Source organism: Cryptomeria japonica, chromosome 10 (assembly GCF_030272615.1).
Source record: "Cryptomeria japonica chromosome 10, Sugi_1.0, whole genome shotgun sequence".
NCBI lineage: Eukaryota > Viridiplantae > Streptophyta > Pinopsida > Cupressales > Cupressaceae > Cryptomeria > Cryptomeria japonica.
This window is the reverse complement of record NC_081414.1, coordinates 791,211,701-791,232,363: the sequence shown is the minus strand read 5'-3', so window position 1 is coordinate 791,232,363 and position 20,663 is coordinate 791,211,701. Positions and strand designations below refer to the sequence as shown.

The following is a 20,663-nucleotide window of genomic DNA, read 5'->3' as shown; positions in this document are numbered from 1 at the left end:
ATGAAACATTTGACAAGAGCCGAGCTTTCTTTTTGAAGAATATGCTGTTTTCTATCATGATGGATGAAAAGACATCTATCCAGGCACATCTTATGAAGATCAATGAGATCCGTGACTAGTAGGAGGCTATATGCTGAATGATGGAGGAAGATGATATGGCAGTGATCACGCTGAAAAGATTGCCCCGATCCTATGAGCATTTCATTGATACGCTCAATATCTCTTCTACTAGTGTTGATCTGAAGTTTACTGATCTCTGCAACAAGCTTTTGCAGTAGGATCGATGGAAGCAATAGTTTGGAAGCAACGCTAGTTCGTCCTCCACTAAACATGCCTTCCCAATAAAAGCCTCAGATATGAATAAGGGTAAAGCTCAGTTCTTCTAGCAGAAGGGACAAGGTCAACCTCAGCAGTCTTCGAAGAAGAAAAGTGTCCAGTGTAATTACTGTCACCAGTTTGGACATATGAAGAGAGATTGTAGGAAATTGTTGGCATAATCTAATCAGGGAGGGTCTCAGGAGCAGCAACAGGCTCATGTTGCCGAGCATTTTGAAAAGGAGTCTGCCTTCTATGCTTTTTGATAAGCAAATTTTGTCATCTGAGGGTTTTCACGATTTTTTCCTAAAAAAATTGTTTGGGGGTTTTCATGATTTTTTTCCTAAAAAATTGTCTGTGGGTTTTCACAAATTTTTCTTCAAAAATTGTCTAGTTATTTTGATTGTCATAAAAAATCATTTGTAATTCGCAACGTTTGTGTGGGATTTGGGTTTTTCAATTTTCACCTCAAAAATCGTGAATTCTCTTTTGGAGGGTTCTTGTTTTCACGGTTTGAGGGTTTTTCCCACAAAAATCGTGGTTTGTTGTAGTCAATTTTGGGTTGCACCTGGAGTTGTTGGGGTGAAGATTTGCAACCATGGTATCTTGCAGTCTGTTTTGGAGTTGCTAGAGCAAACAGTGCTCAGTACTCTTCTGCAAAAGTTTTTGCGGTTTTTGCTAAAATCGTGTTTGTTTCTCTTTGGAGGGTTTGTCGATTTTTCCTCATCGGTTCTGTAATTCGCGTGTGACGGTTTTGTATTTCATGTGTGAGGGTTACATCAGTCTGATGGAATCAGCTATTTTTGGTCATTAACACTTTGCAGATCTTGGGAGGGTCTCCACAGCAGCAAAGTGTTCTTGCGTTTGTGATCAAAAGACCTGCAGTGTCTTCTGTAGGGTAGTTAATTGATACAATGACCATTAAAGGAGGGTATTAGAATTATTTATTCTTTTTAGTTAGTTACCTTTAGTTGTTCTATTTCATGGTCATTTAGTTCGTCATTTAATTTTTTTAGTTTGTTTGATTAAGTTTAACTACTGCTTCTTTTATTTTAACTTTTTAGTTTCACTTCAACGGTTTGTTCTTTTTTTAGAACACCATCTTGTAAACCTCTATATATACGTTGTATATTCGTAAATATATTCCTTCAATTATTTTTCAGTTAAAGGATAGAAAAAAAGGATATATCAGCCCCATTAAGACCAGACCTAGAACATAAAACATGAAGAGCATTGAAGATTTATATTTAAGGTAGTTTGAGCGAATTCATATGAAGATATTATAGAAGATTATTAAAGGGATATTTCTGAGTACAAGAAAGGGTATGTGGGATAGAGTTAAAGGCAAGAAAAAGTGAATAAAATATTCTAGCAGATATAAGCAGAGAAAATCTTAAAAGCAGTAAGAATTAGAGCAGCCTTAGGGCAGCAGACATATGAATGCATGCAACAGACATATACAACAGATTTGAAAGTAGAGTATGCATATTGAATAAGGGACCATCATATCAATTGATGAAGGAAGAATATCTGATCTGAGTGAAACACGATTCAGACCATACGGTTATTATACAAATGGAAGTTTTCGTAATCGGTTAAAACCAATTTGTGGACATTACATAATTGCCCAGTGATGAAAGTGGTTACAACTGACACCAGTATGTTGTCATCTAATGGGGGTATGTTTTCATACCATAGTTGTATGCACTATACAGTCATTCAACTACTGCAAACTTTCCTTCCATACTTGTGTGTGGTCACAAATTTTTTGTTGATGAAGTAAGAAATGTATGTTGTCATTATTCTTTAATTCTACAGTTGTATACAGTCATTCAACTGTTGTACACATTCATCTTGTAGCTGTAGGAAGTTTTTCAAAAGTTCTACACTTTCTTCCTACTGTTTTATTCAATCATACACTTGCTTTTTGCACACTGGTACTTTTGTTTTCATTAAAAAAATTGCAGATCTCCAAGCAGACATTTCACTGTCTCTAAGGTTGTCAAGGGATGCCTCAGTTGATCCTGGCTGTCCTGGAGACATTAGGCCCCCATGGATGCTGTCCTACGTACAAACCCTAGTTTTCTTGGTAGACATTCCCTCGTGTCCCTCTGCCCTGGGACACCATGTTGATTGTAACTAGGGTATAGGGGTTCGGATTGCCTTAAGGCAACATCCGAACTCCTTTAGGACCGGGTCCTACCCTAACGTGGCCCTATCCTAAATCCACGCTAAAACACACCAATTAAATATTAGCGCCAAATAACATTAGCGCCTCAAATATCAAGGAGGCCGACTTACAAGAAAGGGCCGACTTTAATAAAGTAAAGAGGCATATAAATAAAGATCATTTTGCAAGTCAAAATCAATCAAGTTCAATTAAATCAGAATGCAAATTAGCTCTGCTGTGCGAACCTAAGGAAGAGGGCGAATTATTCAGTTTGGTGTAATATTGTCCAAGGGGACATAGCATATCTTGAGGCAAGTCATTGAAGCATACAAGGACAGATCTGATATGTGAAGATCAGATTCGAGCTAAGTATTGTACTGTTATTTAGAGGAGAATATATAATCTGACCTGTGGGTCTTTCATGCTGGGTTTTTCCTCCTTGGAGGTTTTCCCAGGGTATGCTTGTTTGTCTTCTATCATATTTCTGATTTATGTTGTCTTACTAAGTTCTGCAAATCTGATTACAATCTAGGGCACAATTTAATGCATGTTGGTTCACTAAACTACTGCAAATCTAATACAAACCAGGGCATAATTAAATAAGATAAATCTGATTATCATACCTAGGGTTTAAATTAACACACCAGAGGAATGGGATTGCAGGATTGTGGGGAAATGTGTTCCCGTGTTACCCTGTTCAATACACATTTCTATTTTTTTTTCACTAAATATTCACTAGAGTTTCATTTGCAATCTGTTCTGTATAGCCATCAAGTTTCTAGACAAAATCATTTGAGTGATCTTGAGCCTTGGCTTGAGAGACACGATAGAAAAATTAGGTGTCCCACTAGAGATCCCAGTTTCTTTGTTGAAGATCTCAATCTCCTCATTAAAGTCCCTAATTGGTCTTTTTGGAAAATCTTTGGTATTAGCCAGTAAAAACATACAACAAAGGGACATGTTAATGTGTTTTTTAGGACTACGCCGAACACAAAATAAAGTTTCCAACGCTCACTTCACTCTCTCTTATTTAAAATCAGACCGTATGCTAAGATTGCAAAGAAAGATCAAACTGCGAATTTCAAGGTTCCTTTTGTGCGTGGACGTGACTCAATTAGTTGATGGGTTTGCTGTTAACCCAAGGGGCCTTACGTATGCTCACAGAAGATCTTAACAAACTTGCGGGTTCAAGGATTTCTACTCGAATGATTTGCAATGAAAGCTCTATTTTTTGGATTTTTGGGGTGTTAAAATATGCGGAAAGTAAATGAGTGAAGGGTTTAGAAAACTAGGCTAAGATTAATCTAATCCTACGAACAAGGAGACAAGCTCACTCATGCAAAATCTAAGTACAATCTTCAGAGGGTGTGTAAAGGTTTTTTTCAAATTACCAATGGAAACCATCAAATCAAACAATCTTCACTGATAATCGAAGTTAAGCATACATATATAACGGAGGCTCAGGCTAACTTTGCACAGTATGCAACAATTAGTTGCACACCAAAAGTATGAGCTCGGACTTTGCAACAAGTAATCCTATCAAATCCAGTTCTTCTAACAACATAAAGCAAAATCTATTCTAACTGAAGAGAGCAAGACCATGTAGATTGCTAAAATAGAACAAGAATACACCATCAAATTGAACAATGTATTATGTTGGCTACTTCAACAATCTTAATGCAACAATCTCAGAAAACAATCTCTCCTCTTTTGCAAATGAGGGGGGTCACCCCTTTATATAGGCCTTGGGCCATGAAAACATGCAAACCCTAATTAGGGTTTCGCCCTAAAAGATTCTCCACTCAAGATGCAACAAGGTGGGAATCAATAATTAATATCTACTAAGCCCATATACAATTAATTCAAATAAGCCCAAAATGGCATCCATTCGTGCATTAAATGCACCCCATTACATCAAATTTGCCCAAAATACCACAAATATTCCCCATGCAAACATAAATGCCCATCATTCTTCATGCGATGGCTACATGCAAAAGGAATTTGTAATAAAATCATTAATATGGCGGCTACATGCAAAAAGATTCCTCATGCATTGACCGGGCCGCCACTAAGTCAAAATATCCCAGTAGTAAATGTGCCGCCACTACTCAGTCAAAAGATTCTCGTCCAAGAATGGACGACCATTATCCCGTTCATTGATTGCATACGCAATGAATTTACCGATGACGGCTTCCAGCTCTCCTATGGAGACACTTGGCACACTTTCAATGTCAAATTCCATCAAGGTAATTTCTTCCTTGTTCCTGGAGAAGCAGTTTTCCCATTCCACAATCATTTTCTGTGCCTTCTTCATTGTGTTGGAAAATGAGGAAACATTCTAAAATGTTGCTTAGAAAAGGAACCTACGAAGAAGAATTCATGTAACTGATATTTCAAGGAGTTCACCGTTACTCCATCCTCATTGAGCCTTTTTGCGAATAGTGCTTCGATCACATTGATGACTTCCTCTTGCACTCTTCTAATTGAGTCTTTCAAAGTTGAAGACTCCATGCCAAAATTTTCAAAGGTATTCTTTCCTGAGCAAATGGCGCAGAACCATCGGGAAAAGTCATAAATTTCATTCTCTTGGATTACTTTTCCATCAATCAGTGTTTGCTTTGGAATCTTCATTAGAGCCCTGAGTCGCGGAATGGTTAAGTCTTGATAGATGTGGATGTCTTCCCACATACCTTCCACTACCTCCAACCTATTTAGAAGGGCAACAAATCTAGAATGAAGATGAGCTAAGTCTTCAATGAACTTCCTTGCTGCAGTAAAGACATCTTCCACCCATTCCTTGGAACTCTGTGCCATTACTCTGATTTCCTTTGTGTCATCAACGACTTCCTTAGGGAGGGAGGAAGGAGGAACGAAAGATGGATCTACTTCCCTGAGTGGCCGCTTGAGACTTCTAATATATTCACATAAGACCTTATTTTCTTCCTTTAGCCTTTTACATTTTGCCTTTGTTTTCTGCATCTTTTCCCTCATGGCCAAGGAAGATCCTTCAAAGGCTTCGATTACCTGTCCGGTGGGAGCATGCCCAAGGTCAACTTGTCTGATTACATAATCTTCTGGCCTTATTTAATTCTTGTCCTTATCTACTGCAAGCTCAGCTATGTGCAAGGTTCGGGATCCAGATTCATCCCTCACGACCTTGGAGAATTTCCGGGGAGCCTTCTTCTTTGCTGGCTGATCCATTCAACAACTCCTCCAACTCCCGTGCTGGATCGGTTTCTTTTTTGGGCTCACTTCTTAATCTATCCATTAGCCAATCAGGAGCAGGAATGGAGTGACTATGGATTTTGATCTGCTCTTGCTCCTGCTTTTGCGATACTTCCTCCATTTCGCCAAGGATGGCTTCCATGAAACTATCCTGGCAAGTTTCTTCTTGATGAGGAGGAACTTCTTGTCTCTGACTTCTTGACTGATGTGGTCTATGTGAAGCACCGACGTCGAGAATATCTTGTGCTGGAGCATTGTCAAGGATGTTGCTCGGAGGTGGATTTACTGGATTTTCCTGCGAAAACATTTCTACCTCCCGCTCATTGGAAGAACTTGCTGGTGACTGCATTCTTTCTACCCTTGCTCTCTTTTGCAGTGGTTCTTCTTGCTGCATTTCCTGCTGAACTTCCTGATGAATTTCTTGATGGACTTCTTGCTGGGTTTTCTGTTGGGCTTCCTGTTAAGCTTCCCAATGGACATCCTTCTTCCTTGTCGTCCTTGGTCTCTTTGGAGCACTTTTCCCTCTATCAAGCCGGACTTCTCCCTCTTCTTGGGCTTGCGAAGATCCTTTAGTTGCTTCCCTATGGGAATCCAGACTTCCCATCAACTGAAAAGTCAGGTGGTGACATTTCCCTCTTTCAACCTTTTGATATGCCTATCAATCCAATGTCTGGTAAACTTTAAAACAGGTATGGCCAAGATGTCTAGATCGTCAATTTCAGGTTCCGACCAGTCTGATAGTTGAATGGGTTGATCTTTCACCCTTTCGAATTCTGGCTGCACCAAGTCCGAATCTTCTTTCACTTGATCCGGCACCTGCATTATCTCAACTATCCTAATGGTGTCAAGGGGTAGTCTGGAATACATTTTCTTCCGAACCTCAAGGTCATCCTTGGCACTTGCCCAATAGTCTTCTAGGTGAAACTTATTTATAAATTTCATTCCAACAACCTTTTTGATTTGTCGATAAGGATCATATTGAGCACTGGATGTGTAAAATGCCAAGAGATAGAATGCCAACTCCTCTGGTGCTTTAATCACCTAGGACAACTGGGAATTCAATAGACTGCTTCTTCTTCTTCTGCAATCGCTCATAGGCCGTCAACTGCCTCATGAGTACAAGCAGTACCAATTTGTCGGATGGATACGTCGGCAATTTGTATGATTGATATGAGAATCCTTGCGTCCTGATATAGGTGAACTTCGGAAATTGTAAGAACGTGGCTCCATATTTTTGAACTAGGGCCCTAGCCTGTGGTGACACGCTTGTGTGCAATTCATTCTGCATAAGTCTTGTCAAATACATAGTGAGGGTGTCATTCACCAGCTTGTAAGAATTAGTATTATGAAGATGTAGTTGAGGATAACACTCATGCACTTTCAACTGTGCCGGTCCGCAACCCATGATTCCTTCTGCCTGCAAACCATCAAAGCCTCCCCTTCTTGCAAGCATATAAATCACGTAGGAGCTCATGAAGAAGGATTGGGACTTCCTTTCCTTCAAATCTCTCAGCTGTTCGTGCAAGTAGTGGTTAATCAACCCGGCCCAATCCACTAACCCATTAGCATTAATGATTTCGCCGATGTAAAAGAACATCCATGGTTCAAAATTCACAGTATATGAACATCCCACTATACAGCTTAGCATCTTTATCAGGTCCACATATTCCTGTTTGAATTCGAAGATAGTGAGAACCTTAGGCATTTTGGAGATATGCGACCTAGGCTTTAGCAACCGCTGTTTATTGATCATATCCACACATCTGCCAGGACCCGCTTCATAAACTGCCTTAGCTCCATTTATAGTCCTGTATGTCATGGAACAGTTTGAAGGAATTTTGAAGGCTTCATCAATTGACTCTGGAGTCAATGTCGCCAGTAGCTTGCCATCTGACGTTGAAATTGTCTTCCGCTCCGGATTGTAATGCTTTGCACATTCCAGAATCAAATCTGGACACTGGATAGCAGGAGGAAAACCAGCTGCTGCAACAATTCCGCTTTTGACAAACTTGATAGTTGTAGGAGATGGATTATGCCCTGCTGTTCCAAACATCTTGATCTTGAAGGCAGCCAAGTTGAACGTGCCTAAATTTGTATTGCTAATCTCCTTCCACGTGGAAGCAATCTTGGAATCAGGAAGCAATCCCTTCATCTCTGCTTTTATTTGTGCTTGCCTGGTGATGGTAGCCGCCTTGCTTGATTCTGCCATACTGAAAAACCCTTTGAAAATGATGAAAAATTCTCATAGTATGACTTTCTTCACTTCTCCAACCCTTCTTTCTTGAAATTCGCATGTGAGAAAAGAAATGTATCTTGATGCTTATTTAGAGTTTCCCTTTCGTGCTACTAAGTTTGGAGGAATCGAATTTGGGCAATTGCATTGATTATGCGTCATACTTTCCAATTCACCATGCCATGGAAAAGGAATTTTCCTTATAGTTGAGTTCAAATTTGGAAATTTCTCTTAATGCTCTAAGTCATGCGTCATTCTTAGAATATTCCATGCCAATTCACCAACTTTCCAATTTTCAAATTTTGAAGGGAAATTGGAATATTCTTCAAGATTCATCTAATTCATCTCCTTGGCTTGACTGTTCTTGCTTCGAAGGGAATTTTCCATGCCTTTTGACCATCTATTTTGTAGGGATTTTCCTAAAATTTAGGACCCGGGTCCAGTGGAGAGAGAATTCTCTTACGAGTCCAAATCTGGAATTTTTTTTGGATTTCGACGAGATTTGGTGTCTAAAAATGGAAATTTCAAAATTTTTATCGAGGGGATTTCTTGCTTTTCCTTTCCTTTCCTTTCTTGACCCCTGGATTTCCTTTTGCCTTGGAAAATTCTTTGAATTTTCAAACCTAGGCGTGGAATTCACTTTGTGAAGGAATTTCTTCATTTCTTTGATTTTTCTTATCTTAACCATTTTGGTGCCTTGCATCACTCCTAGGTGCTATTTTCCAGTAGACAGGGAAATTTGAACTTTCTTCGTTTTCCATGGCAACTCAACTTTAGCGCCCTTATACTTCTTAGGGCGGAATTTTGACCTTGGCTCGGAATTCAACATTCTCCAAGCTTTCCACGTTGACCCCTTCCAAGCGCTTTCTCATCTCCATGGGCACTGAATCCATATCGGCAAGGAATTCTTTAATTTGCATGCTTTCCATGCCTTAGTCATTTCAACTTCTTTTCTTTAGCTAGGACGTTGATTGCTTCATGTCAAGGAATTTGAATTTTACATTTCCCAAGTTCTCCATGGCATGTTATCTTTAGCACCCCTATCCTTCCCTAGGCACTGTTTCAACTCCATCAAGGAATTCTCCACCTCAAGCATTTTCCTTGGTCCCTTTAGTTCAGCGTCCCATCACTCCTTTGGGCGCCAAATTGCATTAGGCATGGAATTCAACATTTTTTAGTTTTCCTTGGATACCTTTATTTGGCGCCCTCCTTTGGTGTTTGGCGCAATTCTTCCTCGGGGAAGGAAATTCACTTTTTTGCAATTCTCCAGGGCCTCCTCATTTTGGCGCCCATTGCATTTCACATTCTCCTTGACTCCTTGCTTTTGGTGTCCTAATTGGGCCTTGGGCGAATTTTCGCCTTGAACTTGGATTCTTCCGTCTTTATGCAATTCCAAGGCAGTGCCATTTTGGCGCCCTACCTGGGAATTGGGCACCAAAATCACTTGGTGCTGGATTTCACAGATTTTCATGAATTCCGGACTTGGGTGACTTTCATGTTTTAGAATTCAGGATGCCACTTTAGGAACGAGGGTGAATTTTCTAGACTTAGATGATTTTGGTCGTTTTCAGGTCAGGATGCCATTTGTGAATTTGAAGTGTTTTCCTTGACTTAGATGATTTTCCGAGCTTTCCACTTCAGGAATGGATGCCAACACTTAGCCATTTTTGATCGATCTTGTTTTCTTTCTAACCTTTCGGATTTAGACAAATTCTTCAGGAATGCTCAGTCTTCATCGTCTACATGCGGGGGCTTGCCACAGATGAACTTTCCAAGAAATAGAAACTTTTCAAAATGTCAGAGTTAGAGCCTAGAACAGGATGCAGGATGACTTACGATAAATAGAAACTTACTAAAAATAGAAATTACTAAAAATGGTAAGTTTGATTTTTGGCAAAATGAAGACATTCCGGGACATAGTAAAATCTCTAAAAAATAGGAACTTTCTAAAAATAGAAAGTTGGCCCAATTTCGCTCAAATTTTACTGGGAGGTTCCTCGAAGGGTCCTGATTCCAATTCCACATTCAGTTTTTCGAAAACCCTAACAAAAACCCCTAAAATCTAGGACTAAAGGCAAAAACCCTAAAATTGACAAAATGAGCCATAGACTTAACCAAATTCGCTCAAACGAAAAGCAAACTTGATCAATTTAACCCCCCAAATACGCTCAAAGCAGAGAGACTGACGAGACTGCCACGGAAATACCCGAAAACTAAGACCAAAAGACCAAGAGGGCCTAAAACGTAGAGGGTCCCCATTTGGGATGGGGTGATGTGTGATTAGGTCACAACAGGACAGACATAAACACAAATAACATCTACAAATAATGCAGATATTACTTCCAAATTAACATTTATCATGTTGTTGAGACTTGGTGAGATGCAATGAGGGCTCAGGGATCTGAGTCCAAGTCAGGTTTGGGGAGACTGCAGCCCTGATTTGCAGACTTGGCCAAATCTGACAGCTGAGATTCATAGATTTGACTAAATCTAAGAGAAAAACAGAAAATCAACTTGAAATAAAAAGAACTATAAAAAATATTTATTGTATGTCATGTTTTTTATTGCCAAGTTTTGCTGACTCTGCACTGAGTTTTTGGTTCTGAATCCAAGTCAAAAATTCTGATAGGTTTTGTTGAGTCTTTGCCGACTCTGATTCTCAACAGTTTGTTACCCATACAATTTTCATTAGGTAGTTAAATTTTTTAATAGATTACTAAGGGTGTGTTGTGATTGGATAAGGCCAGGCACATGCAAACTGCTTGAGAATTGGGCATGCTAAATTCATCATTTAATCTAACTTTGCATACAATCAATAAGGTGCTCTTGTAATTTGGGCCAAGGCTGTATTTGAGATTGTTATAGTGGTGGGGATAATCACAAGAAATGAGATCCCTAGGAGAGTGTTCTACTTCTCATTATTTATTTTGTGTATGTTTGAAATAACAATGATAATGCTAGTAAAAGAAAGGAAGTTGCAATGAGAATGATCTCAATATTTTTGTTGTGCTTACAGAAAATTATTCCCAATTTCTAAAAACAAATTAGAACCACTCCATAGGTGCTAAGACAAAACATTAGAAATTGGAAGCTGGTGGGGTAGGGATTGTATGTGAACTGTGGATAATCATGATGGGAATACCAAGATGGATAGATTCTAAGTTTTGAATAAGCGGACACCACATAGGAATAAAGTGTCTTGGAGATCAAAATATGTTGCTGATACCAAACTATTTCTCACATGAAGATTTATGCTCCAAAAGTTGATGATCTGCATGGAAGGAGATTTCCGTACTGAGTAGATAGTATTGTAGTCACATGAGGCTTGTGTCTAGAACATAGGACTTCGTCCAATGTGAAAGAATTGTTGAATTTAAGGCAATGGGCATCCTCTATGCATAAGAATAGAAGATGCCAACATGGAAGGGTGCAATGAGTGGGCCCATAAATGGGTGCAATGAGTGGGACAAGGGTTGCAGAAATAAGTGGGCCTTATGGTGTTGGTGAGTATACACATTTAGATCATGTCTTAGGCTGGTGATTGCACTGTTTTGTGTTGTATGTTGGGATTTTTTTGCTTTTTTGCATTACTACTGAAGTTAGAATCTAGTTGTAAAACATAAAATGACATTGAGGAAAGCTTTTAGCTCTATAAATGATGACTGCCTTACCGTTTCTGTGGATTATTATTTATATTATTTGAGATGTGGTTCTGCTTGTGCTTTAGGCAGATTGCAGTGATGTTTTGGAGCATTGCTGATATTGTACACAGTTACTGAAATATGTCTTAACTCTGTAAAAACTGGTCCTTTTGTTGTTCGTAATGGATGTTAACATGCATCTGTTATTTGGTCATTGCATTGGATGTTGAACACAACATTTTTTCTCATATTCTCTGCCAGTTGTTAGGAACGTTTCAGCAACTATTGGTGAACATAGGCACTTTGGCTCATGTTTTTGTCCCATTTACACACAGTTTTCCATCACGTAATTAGAATTTTTTTTGTGGCATTGTTACAGTCATAATTTCCTCAGAAAATATTTTGAATGGTGCCAAGGAAAGTATCTACCACTGTGAATGATGATTTCTGAATAGTTTCAAGCTATGTTCCATAGGGAAGTGTTCGCATCTCTCAGTCCCCTTCACGATTCCCTTCCTCACATCTCTGTCTGTGTGCTATATTCATATATGAATAAGAAAAGAAGACTTCTAGGTGTCACCTATTTGTATTGCATTTCCTGTTTTTCATACATTTTATATTATTTGATTTGTGTTTTTGCTTGTAGAAAAGGCAACTTGCAATAATATTTTGTGAGATGACTCAATATGCAGTTACGCAGTTTCCTAATATGGCCCTTTTCTTTGTTTGAATTTTCTGCTTGCAAGGGGCTACAAAGCCAAATGAGCTTAAGTACCTCTCCAGTAAAATGAGATTCACAGTTTCCTGAAAATTTTAAGCACTATGTGAAAGTTGGCTGTTACTTTGTTTAAAATTTCTGCTTGAGAGGGGCTGCAAAGTCAAATGAACATAAGTGCTTTTGAAGCAAAATGAGGTAATTTTTTTTTTCATTTACAAATAGGTTGGCTTTTTCCTTCAGAGTTGTGCATGCTATGACAATTCATGTCAAACCTCTGCATAAGAGGCTACAGTCACATGAATGCAACTGCCTCAGTGGAGAACTTGGTTTGTTCATTTGGAGTGGATTTATATCTGTAAGTGACAAATGACACAAGTATTGTATATTACTATGTGTAGGTCAGACATTCATTATGTTGGATGCTTAAAAAGTTTGACTATGCAATTTATGCTTCTTATGGGCTCCTGTTAAACATTATTGATTATATGCCTTTGGTGCTTGAGAATTGTGAAATGCTTGTTCAGTGACATATCTCTTCTCTGCAGGAGTTTGTATTAGTTAGAAATGCTCTTAATGCATTACAAGGTGTTGAGTCAGCTGTTAAAAATTTGGAGAACATTTCAAACACATTTTCTTCTCAACCTGCTGACAGGACTTCCCATAGCATTTCCAGTTTTTGGTGCAGAACATCTAGTACAAATGCTTTTGGAAAATTGCTTTATATTATAGCTCATGCTGGTCAGATCTATTGCCAGCTTGGAAAATTTGTGGCCTATTTTTCAGGAAAAAGATCAAATATTGATGAGACTGTTGAAAGTCTTACAATTAATAAAGGAGATGAAGTCAAAGGCAAGAGGAACAGAAAACATCCGAAGTCTAAGGGTAATAAAAGCAAGTGCTGTATGACAGAGGAGGAGATTGTCCCTGAGGGAGCTTTGGCATCATCTGCTCCCTTTAGCCTCGTTAATCAAGCCTTTGCAATTGCTCTCAGATGCATTCTTCAAGGATATCTTGCTGCATTAAACACATTGCCTGCATCTGTTGCTCATCGACGTTCAAAGAAACATGACAGAAAACCTCAACTTACATCTGTCTCTTCATCAGAAGCAGGTTGTCTCACAAGTGTTGTTTCACAGGAAATCACTCTTCTGGAGCTGTATTTGCATACTGGAGAATTACGAACTCACATTCAAGCACTTGGAGCTATTTGTATGTTGCCAGGATGTAGAAGTGTTTCAGAAGCAGTACCAGTTGAAAATGATTTGGTTAACAAGGCATTTCAGGAGTTTCCTAGAGGAGCAGATTTGCTCACTTATCTTTACATTCAACTTCAGGTAAGTTATGTGGCTGTCTTGTGCATATTGATGATCTATATAAGATTCAAATTTTTGAAGACCTAGAATTTCAGTATGATTTGAAAATTTGAAATAGCTGATAGCATTTGAATGTATTTGTGGAATATATCATTGCAGCATAGAGGAAAGATGCATAGTGAATAATCAAAATCCCCCCTCCCCCCGGTGCGCTTAAATTAAGTGTTTCTAAAATCTTCTAATTTTAGGAAATTGGGACTGTAATAAAACCTGTCAAAAATGCATTTGAATTGAATCCAATTGTAGGTGATATTGTAAGGGATTTATGTTTGCTAGAGAAGCTCTGTATAGAAAATAAAGAGATGGAAAGTTATATGCTAAAGACGCTCTGTAAATGTGATTTTTCTCAAGTTTATTATTTGGGAGCAGCCTTAACTCTACTTTATTTGCCACCATACTTATTTAGTTTTGTTGAATATAAGTTTACTAAAATTAAATGATGATAAAATAATGAAATAGCATATCACCATTTGAATAATTACAAAATTCATCCATATCAAATGTAAATACTGGATTGTAAATATGATAATTTTTTGTACTTTATATTTACTAGATATTTTACGAGATGTGTGGAGGTAATCAGTGTACAGATAACGAGCTTTTCATACTAGAAACTTTCCTGTATAGCAGTGCTTTGACATTGGTAGAACAGGTCTGCTTTTTTTGAAATGCTTCCTCCCACTAAGTTGCCGGTTCTGGTACAGGACTAGCTACGGGCGCTGGGTTCAAGTATGCCTGTATGGCAATTTTTTTTGGTAGGGTATGGCTGGACTTGCCTCAGATTTGGGAATCTGATCTTTGACCTAGACTTGGACTCAGCGTCTAGACTCAACAAATTGAAAAAGCCATGACATATATAGATTTTTAAGGATTTAAAACTTGTTTCATGCTTATACACAATAAACTAATCAAATAGAAGCTAATTTGATTGCATGCACAAGCTATGTCACAAGTTCAAGTTTGAGTTCGTGTTCGACAACCATAAATTTTGGATGAAGTTTGGCAAGGGGAAAAAAATTGGAAGAAAATTCCTGATTAAATTTGCCTTATATAAATTTGATCTAAAAAAAAATATTAGTAATAAATCCATAAAAATAAAACAAAATTATATTAAATTTGACTACATTATATTAAATATAATAATATTATAGTTTAAATATGTTAAAAATTTGATTTAAATATTATTAATATATATATTATAATTAATAAATATATAAAAAATTATATATATTAAATAATAAATATATTATGATTAAAAATATTTAAATTTAAATTACTAGATTTTATTATATGAATAAAAAATTGGATAAAAATTGACATAATTCATAAAAAATATTGATATTAAATTTTAATTTGAAAAAGCAAAAAATATTAATAAAACAAAACTTAAAAATAAAATTCTGAACTCAGATTCAACCCTTCTTGGACCCAAAAGCAAATAGTTTGTGAGACGTGATTAGCTCCACCTATGCGTGGGCTTGTGCCTCACCCAATTATGGGAAATACCAGCTGACTATAATTTGTAGTATGCTATTTCTCATTTGGATACCCTTCATCCCTGCTAGATAGATTTCTCTATGCATGCTTGGGCTTGCTCTAACGGGGAATATTGTATCAACATTTGCATCAACCAGAGTGGTGTTAGGACTGTTTTGGATAGGCCACCATTTTGCTCTAGCCTTGGGTTTCTCCTCAATTTTTAAATATTTCTTGGCGGACTTTCTTTTTGAGCGGTGACTTGCTTTCACGGTTGGTTTTCTCTTAAATTCATTGTTCAAGGGTTTATTATCGTTCGAAAACCAACCCCTTGTCCTAGAGTTCCTCTTTCAGTCGGTATTTTAAAAGAAAAAAGAGTGTTCGAATGAGTTATATCCTTTTTGTCTTGAATGAATTCCTTAGGTTTGGCCCTTGCGCATGATGTCCTAGGGACTTGGTGGTGTACGTTTTATCGTATACCGAACATTAGAATAAAATATCCAAGGATACTCTATCCTCTCCTGAACAAAATCACTACTTGTGTAATGTCCCCGTTTTCGTGAGCATCAGAGTTCGAGGAGTTAGCCTATTTTTGGACCCTTGTAGGCTAACAGGGTATGGATAAGGGGGTCAGTAATGTAGTATCTTGAGGAGTGGCCTGTCTATTTGTTCTAGTTTAGTGTTGAGTTCAGTTCTGGTCTTTGTTTCATTAGTTTCTGACATTATATGAGGATTTCCTAATTTTTAGGGAAAAACTGCTAAAAATAGACATGGTCCTATTTTCATTGGCGTGGCGAACTGTGGCCCTAGCTTCTGACAGATTTAGTTTCCGAGCAATAATGAGGGAGATATGAATTTTTAAGTGGTCCCACAGGCAATTAATATTTTAATGAAATATTAATATAAAATCACAAAGTGCATCACTTAAATTTATTTAAGTGAAAAATTAATATCTCCTAAGTTAGGCATTGCTTTTAGGGTTAAGTTGGGAACCCTAAAAGCAAGTTATAATTTTCAAATCCCTAATTGCCAAAAATCACACCTTTTGGGTATTTAGGCAGCCAAGATGGAAATTAAACCTCATTCATTGATATTGAGAATTTGACATTTTCTTTTGAGCACTTGGCTATGGCAGCTAGGGTTTGGACCTGTTTTGGAGAGCGTGCATTCTTCATAACTCAATAGCTTTGAGATTATGAAAGATAAATCGAATTGTTACAGCTTGGTTGACTTCACTCAGAAGTTAAATTGAATTGAATTGGGGCAGATTTGGCTTCTTACAAGGCAGATTTGTTGTAGGTTTCCCTATTTACTGTTTTGTTGTTAATTCTTCTGCGGTTTGGAGGCTTCTTTTCCCAAACACACAGCTTGCTCATTTATTGGTGCCATCTTCCACTGTTTGGGTGTCTGAGTATTAAATAAGAGCAGATCTGAATTGTTTCAGAATAAAAATCGGAACTTTGTAAGTTGTTGATTTAATCTTTCATTTCAATAAATTGGCTAAGGACCTATGAGTATGCTTCTAAATTCTCCTATTTATTGTTTCAGTTGATTAAATTCATGTATTATTTCAATATGTGTTGCAAATTAAAGAAACCCCCTTCTGCAACTTTTGTCTATTTTTGAAAGACCATCTTAATAATCAAAATTACAAAGAAGATCTACAAATTACAGTAGGTTGAAGAGTTGAACCAACAAGGGTTCATCACAACTTGTGCCAAGATTGCGAGAAAGACCACAAGGCGACTCCAAGGTCTATATGTGCGAATGAGCGACTATATGTTGGATAGCTTCCTTGGTTATGTATGCTGAAATACAAGGGGGACTTACGCTCGACAAATATCATTCACAAGCTAAGACTTCGACGGATTTGACAATAACTACTTTCTCTTTTTTCTTTTAATTTTGTTTTTGGATTTTCAGATTTTGGACTTCCTCGAAAAAAGGATAAGGGTTCAAGAGTTCTATGCTACTTCTAAGCTATTCCTATGAACTCAAGAGACGGTAAAGATTGGGTGAAACCAATAGCAACACTTTGTTTCGCCACTCTTAGACAACTACACAAAGCGGGTGCAATCTTCTAAGGTTGTGCACAAGATTTTCATACTTATGAATAATACCAACAATTGAACAATATTACTCAAAGTAGAAGTTAAGCATCCACATCAAAAGCTTAGGCTAACTTTACACATTGAACGAAAATCATCTATTCAAAGAAAGTATGATTAAAAGTTTCACCAATCTAAACTATCAATCCTTCATTCATCTAACAACTTCAAAGCAAAATTTAGTTTAAACAAATCTATTCTATTCTATTCTATTGTTGAAGAAAGATATGCAACCACTTAATAAGAATAAGATTTCAAGGCAAACACTTGCAAATGAACTTTTATTATTCAAGTAGCTTTAAGAAACAATTTCATAAATCTCTCCACAACAACAATGAAATGAGAGAATTAGAGTTTATATAGAGTTCTGAAAAAATGAATGAATGGCTGAGATCAATTTAAGATCAACGGTCAAGATTAAGACAACACAACCCTAGATAGAGTTTCCCAAAATAAAACCAAAGACAAGTGTATGCTAGACAAGTGGCGTAGTTAGCCATCTCCTAAGAAGGTGCATCCTTATCCTTGTTGGCAGCAATGTGTTCAATGAATCTGGACACAATTGAGTCGACATCTTCCATGGTGACATGTGGCAACATGTTGATCTTGTATTCCGATCCGTCCAAATCATTTGCGCAAGCGGCAAAAGCAATCTCCCACTCCAGCTCCTGTTTCTGGAAGGCATCTCGGATGGACAAGAATTCTGATGCCTTAGCCAAATTTTGTTTCAGGACTGGTCTTGTGATGGGGAAGAAAATCTCCTAAATTCTGAGCTTTAAGCTTTCCAACTGCATATCACTTTCACTGATTGTTTCTTTCTTGAACACATCTGCAGCTATAAGGAAGATCTTATCCTGAATCTCTTTTATCTGCTCCTCAGCCTTAGCACTATCTACCTTTATCTTCTCCAAAACTTCACTGCGTGCAACTAATGTCCAATGCCATGCAGTAAAATCATAGGCAGCCCCTGTTGCAATTATCTCTTTGTTAATCAGTTCCTATTTATGCATGCCCTTTAATACTCTAAGGCATGGGATAATCCTGTCTTGAATGTCCTGGAGAGTAGGAAAGAAGTCTGCCCATATGTTAGTCTCAATTTGTCCGCAAATGTTGCTGCTTCTTCTTTTCCATTTGCCATCCATTCTTTGGTTTCCCTGGCCGTAACTTCTTCTTCCTTAGAATATCTGACCGTCTCCCGTGGATTTAAAAGTGGAGGAACTTCTGGATTGGCTTGATTGAGCAGTTTAGTCAAGTGCTGAATGTATTCCCTCAGGCGCTCAACTTCTCTTTTGTATTCCCTTTTCTTTCCTACTTCTTTGTCCAATCTTGCATTCATGGAAGCGACTGAATTATTCAAGTCTTCAACTTCCCGACTCTTGTAGTTGGTCCCAAATTGATTGTAGTGATTTTATATTCATGAGGAGCAATATCTTCTTTTGCCTTGTCTACTTTTGGTACAACAATCTACACAGTGCAACAGTCGGCGACAGTCGGCTTCATCTCTCTGGATGGTGGAAAACCTTTTGGCTGGCTTCTTTACAACAACTTGTTCTAATCTAGCCAAGAAGTCGGCCATATCATCTTCTTCTTGATTTTCTATTACTTGTGTCTTTACTTTCAATCTTTCCTTTAGCCAATTAAGAATAGTGGGCCGTTCCATGCCTTCCTCTTCCTGATTGCCTTCCTTACATGAGACATCCTGGACTCCTCGAAGAGCGGAAACCATTCCCTCTTGAAATTCACCATCCAAAACATTCATTTCATCATCCGATTCCAATATTTCTGTGCCTGTAGGAGACGAGGGCTCTTCATCTTCTTGATGGACTGACTCTACATTTCCTCCATGAACTGGGGAAGGAATCTCCATATCTGCCAATGACTCATCAATGGCCAATGTATCAATTATGTTCCTTGATGTGGTGGAATGAGATGGTTCTATCCTTTGTTTCTTCTGAGCAGGTCCGTCATTTACAACTGTCTTCCCTTTTGTTCTTGAAGAGCTTCCTACTTCTTTCTTTTTAGCACCTTCAATCGGTCTGGCACTTTGAGATGCTTTTGCATTTGAGGAACATTCTTCTACTTCACCTATCAGGTCATAAGTCAAGGTCAAATTTCTCTGTCTTAGTCCATTAATTTGCTGATCGACCCACCAACGAGAATACTTCACAACTGGCTGCATCAAAGTAGCCAAGTTATCATGCTCAAGTTCTGACCATCTGACAGGCGGAAGAGATGTATTCTCGTCAAAGCGTGGCTAAGTGTATTCTGCATTATTTTCCAACTGATCAGGCACACAGAAAAGTTCAATTATTTTGATCAAGCTTATTGGTAGTCTGGACCATAGTCTCTTCCTGATGTCAAATTCATCTGCAACATCTCCCAAAAATCTTCTAAGTCCACTCTATGCCTGTATCTCTCTCCATTTATTGTCCCAATATTGCCATGAGGATCATAGTTAGCTCCGGACCAGTAGAATGTAAAGGGATACCATTGCATCTCTAGCTTGGCACCTTTAGTTGCCTGTGCCGTCGGACAAGATTCCAACATATTTCTGATAAAGAATGGGAAGGAAATAGCCGCCTTCTGCCTTATTCTTTTGCAACCCTGATATGTCTCACCCTGATATCTCTCCAACTGTCTAAGAACTTCTAGTAGGACCATTCTATTGGTGGGATAGATCGGAAGTCGGTAAGGATGACTGGCAAATTCTTGAACTCTTATGTATGTGAATTTCGGAAACTGGATAAACTAGGATCCATACTTGCTGATTAAACTCTTCGCTTTAGGAGATAGCCTTTGATGAGTTCCCCCTTGTAGTGTCCTTGTGATATACATTAGGAATGCATCATTTACTCACTTGAATTGGGCCTTTTCACTAAGTTGCAACTGCGAGTAACAGTCATAGACTTGGATTCATTTTCACCATTGCCAACTATGCCTCTACAAATCAGTCCGGAATATCTATAATTTTTGGCCTACAGGTAGACAATGTAAGAGCTCATGTAGGACTTTGTCCTTTCTAAATTTGTCAATTGCTCATGAAGATTGTTATTGATTATGCGGGACCAATTGAACATCTTGACTCCAAGGTGATTTCATCAATGAGTAGTACATCCATGTCTCGAACGACGCACCCTGAGGGCTGCCCATTACTCTTTTTAATAGTAGGATAATGTCACCATATTCCTCTTTGAAGTATGGGTGTAGCAGCTTCTTTGGCATTTTCTTTTGGGAAGGTCTTGTCTTTTCTAACCATGACTTGTTGATATTTGCCGCATAGAGTTCAAATTGGTCATCACAGATTTTTTGGGTATCTTCTTTAGTTTTATATGAGGTTTTATTGTAGTTTGGTATTCCAAACACTTCCTAAATGGCTAACTCTGAAAGATTAGCTAATATCCTTC

The 20,663-nt window shown here is 38.0% G+C and overlaps 1 protein-coding gene across 10 annotated transcripts in view; it reads left to right on the top strand.

Annotated features, from left to right (window-relative positions):
- The window catches only part of LOC131039215 (uncharacterized), a 178,865-nt gene that overhangs the window by 8,755 nt on the left and 149,447 nt on the right, over nucleotides 1–20,663 (top strand). For 7 of the 10 annotated variants that reach the window (XM_059212144.1, XM_059212140.1, XM_059212139.1 and 4 more), the window contains exon 4: nucleotides 12,848–13,636. In XM_059212144.1, the coding sequence (XP_059068127.1) occupies nucleotides 12,848–13,636 (789 nt within the window). Of the gene's footprint in view, nucleotides 1–12,330; nucleotides 12,498–12,524; nucleotides 12,658–12,847; nucleotides 13,637–20,663 lie in introns of all 10 variants that reach the window. The other 3 variants (XM_059212142.1, XM_059212143.1, XM_059212148.1) reach the window with 3 other exon arrangements.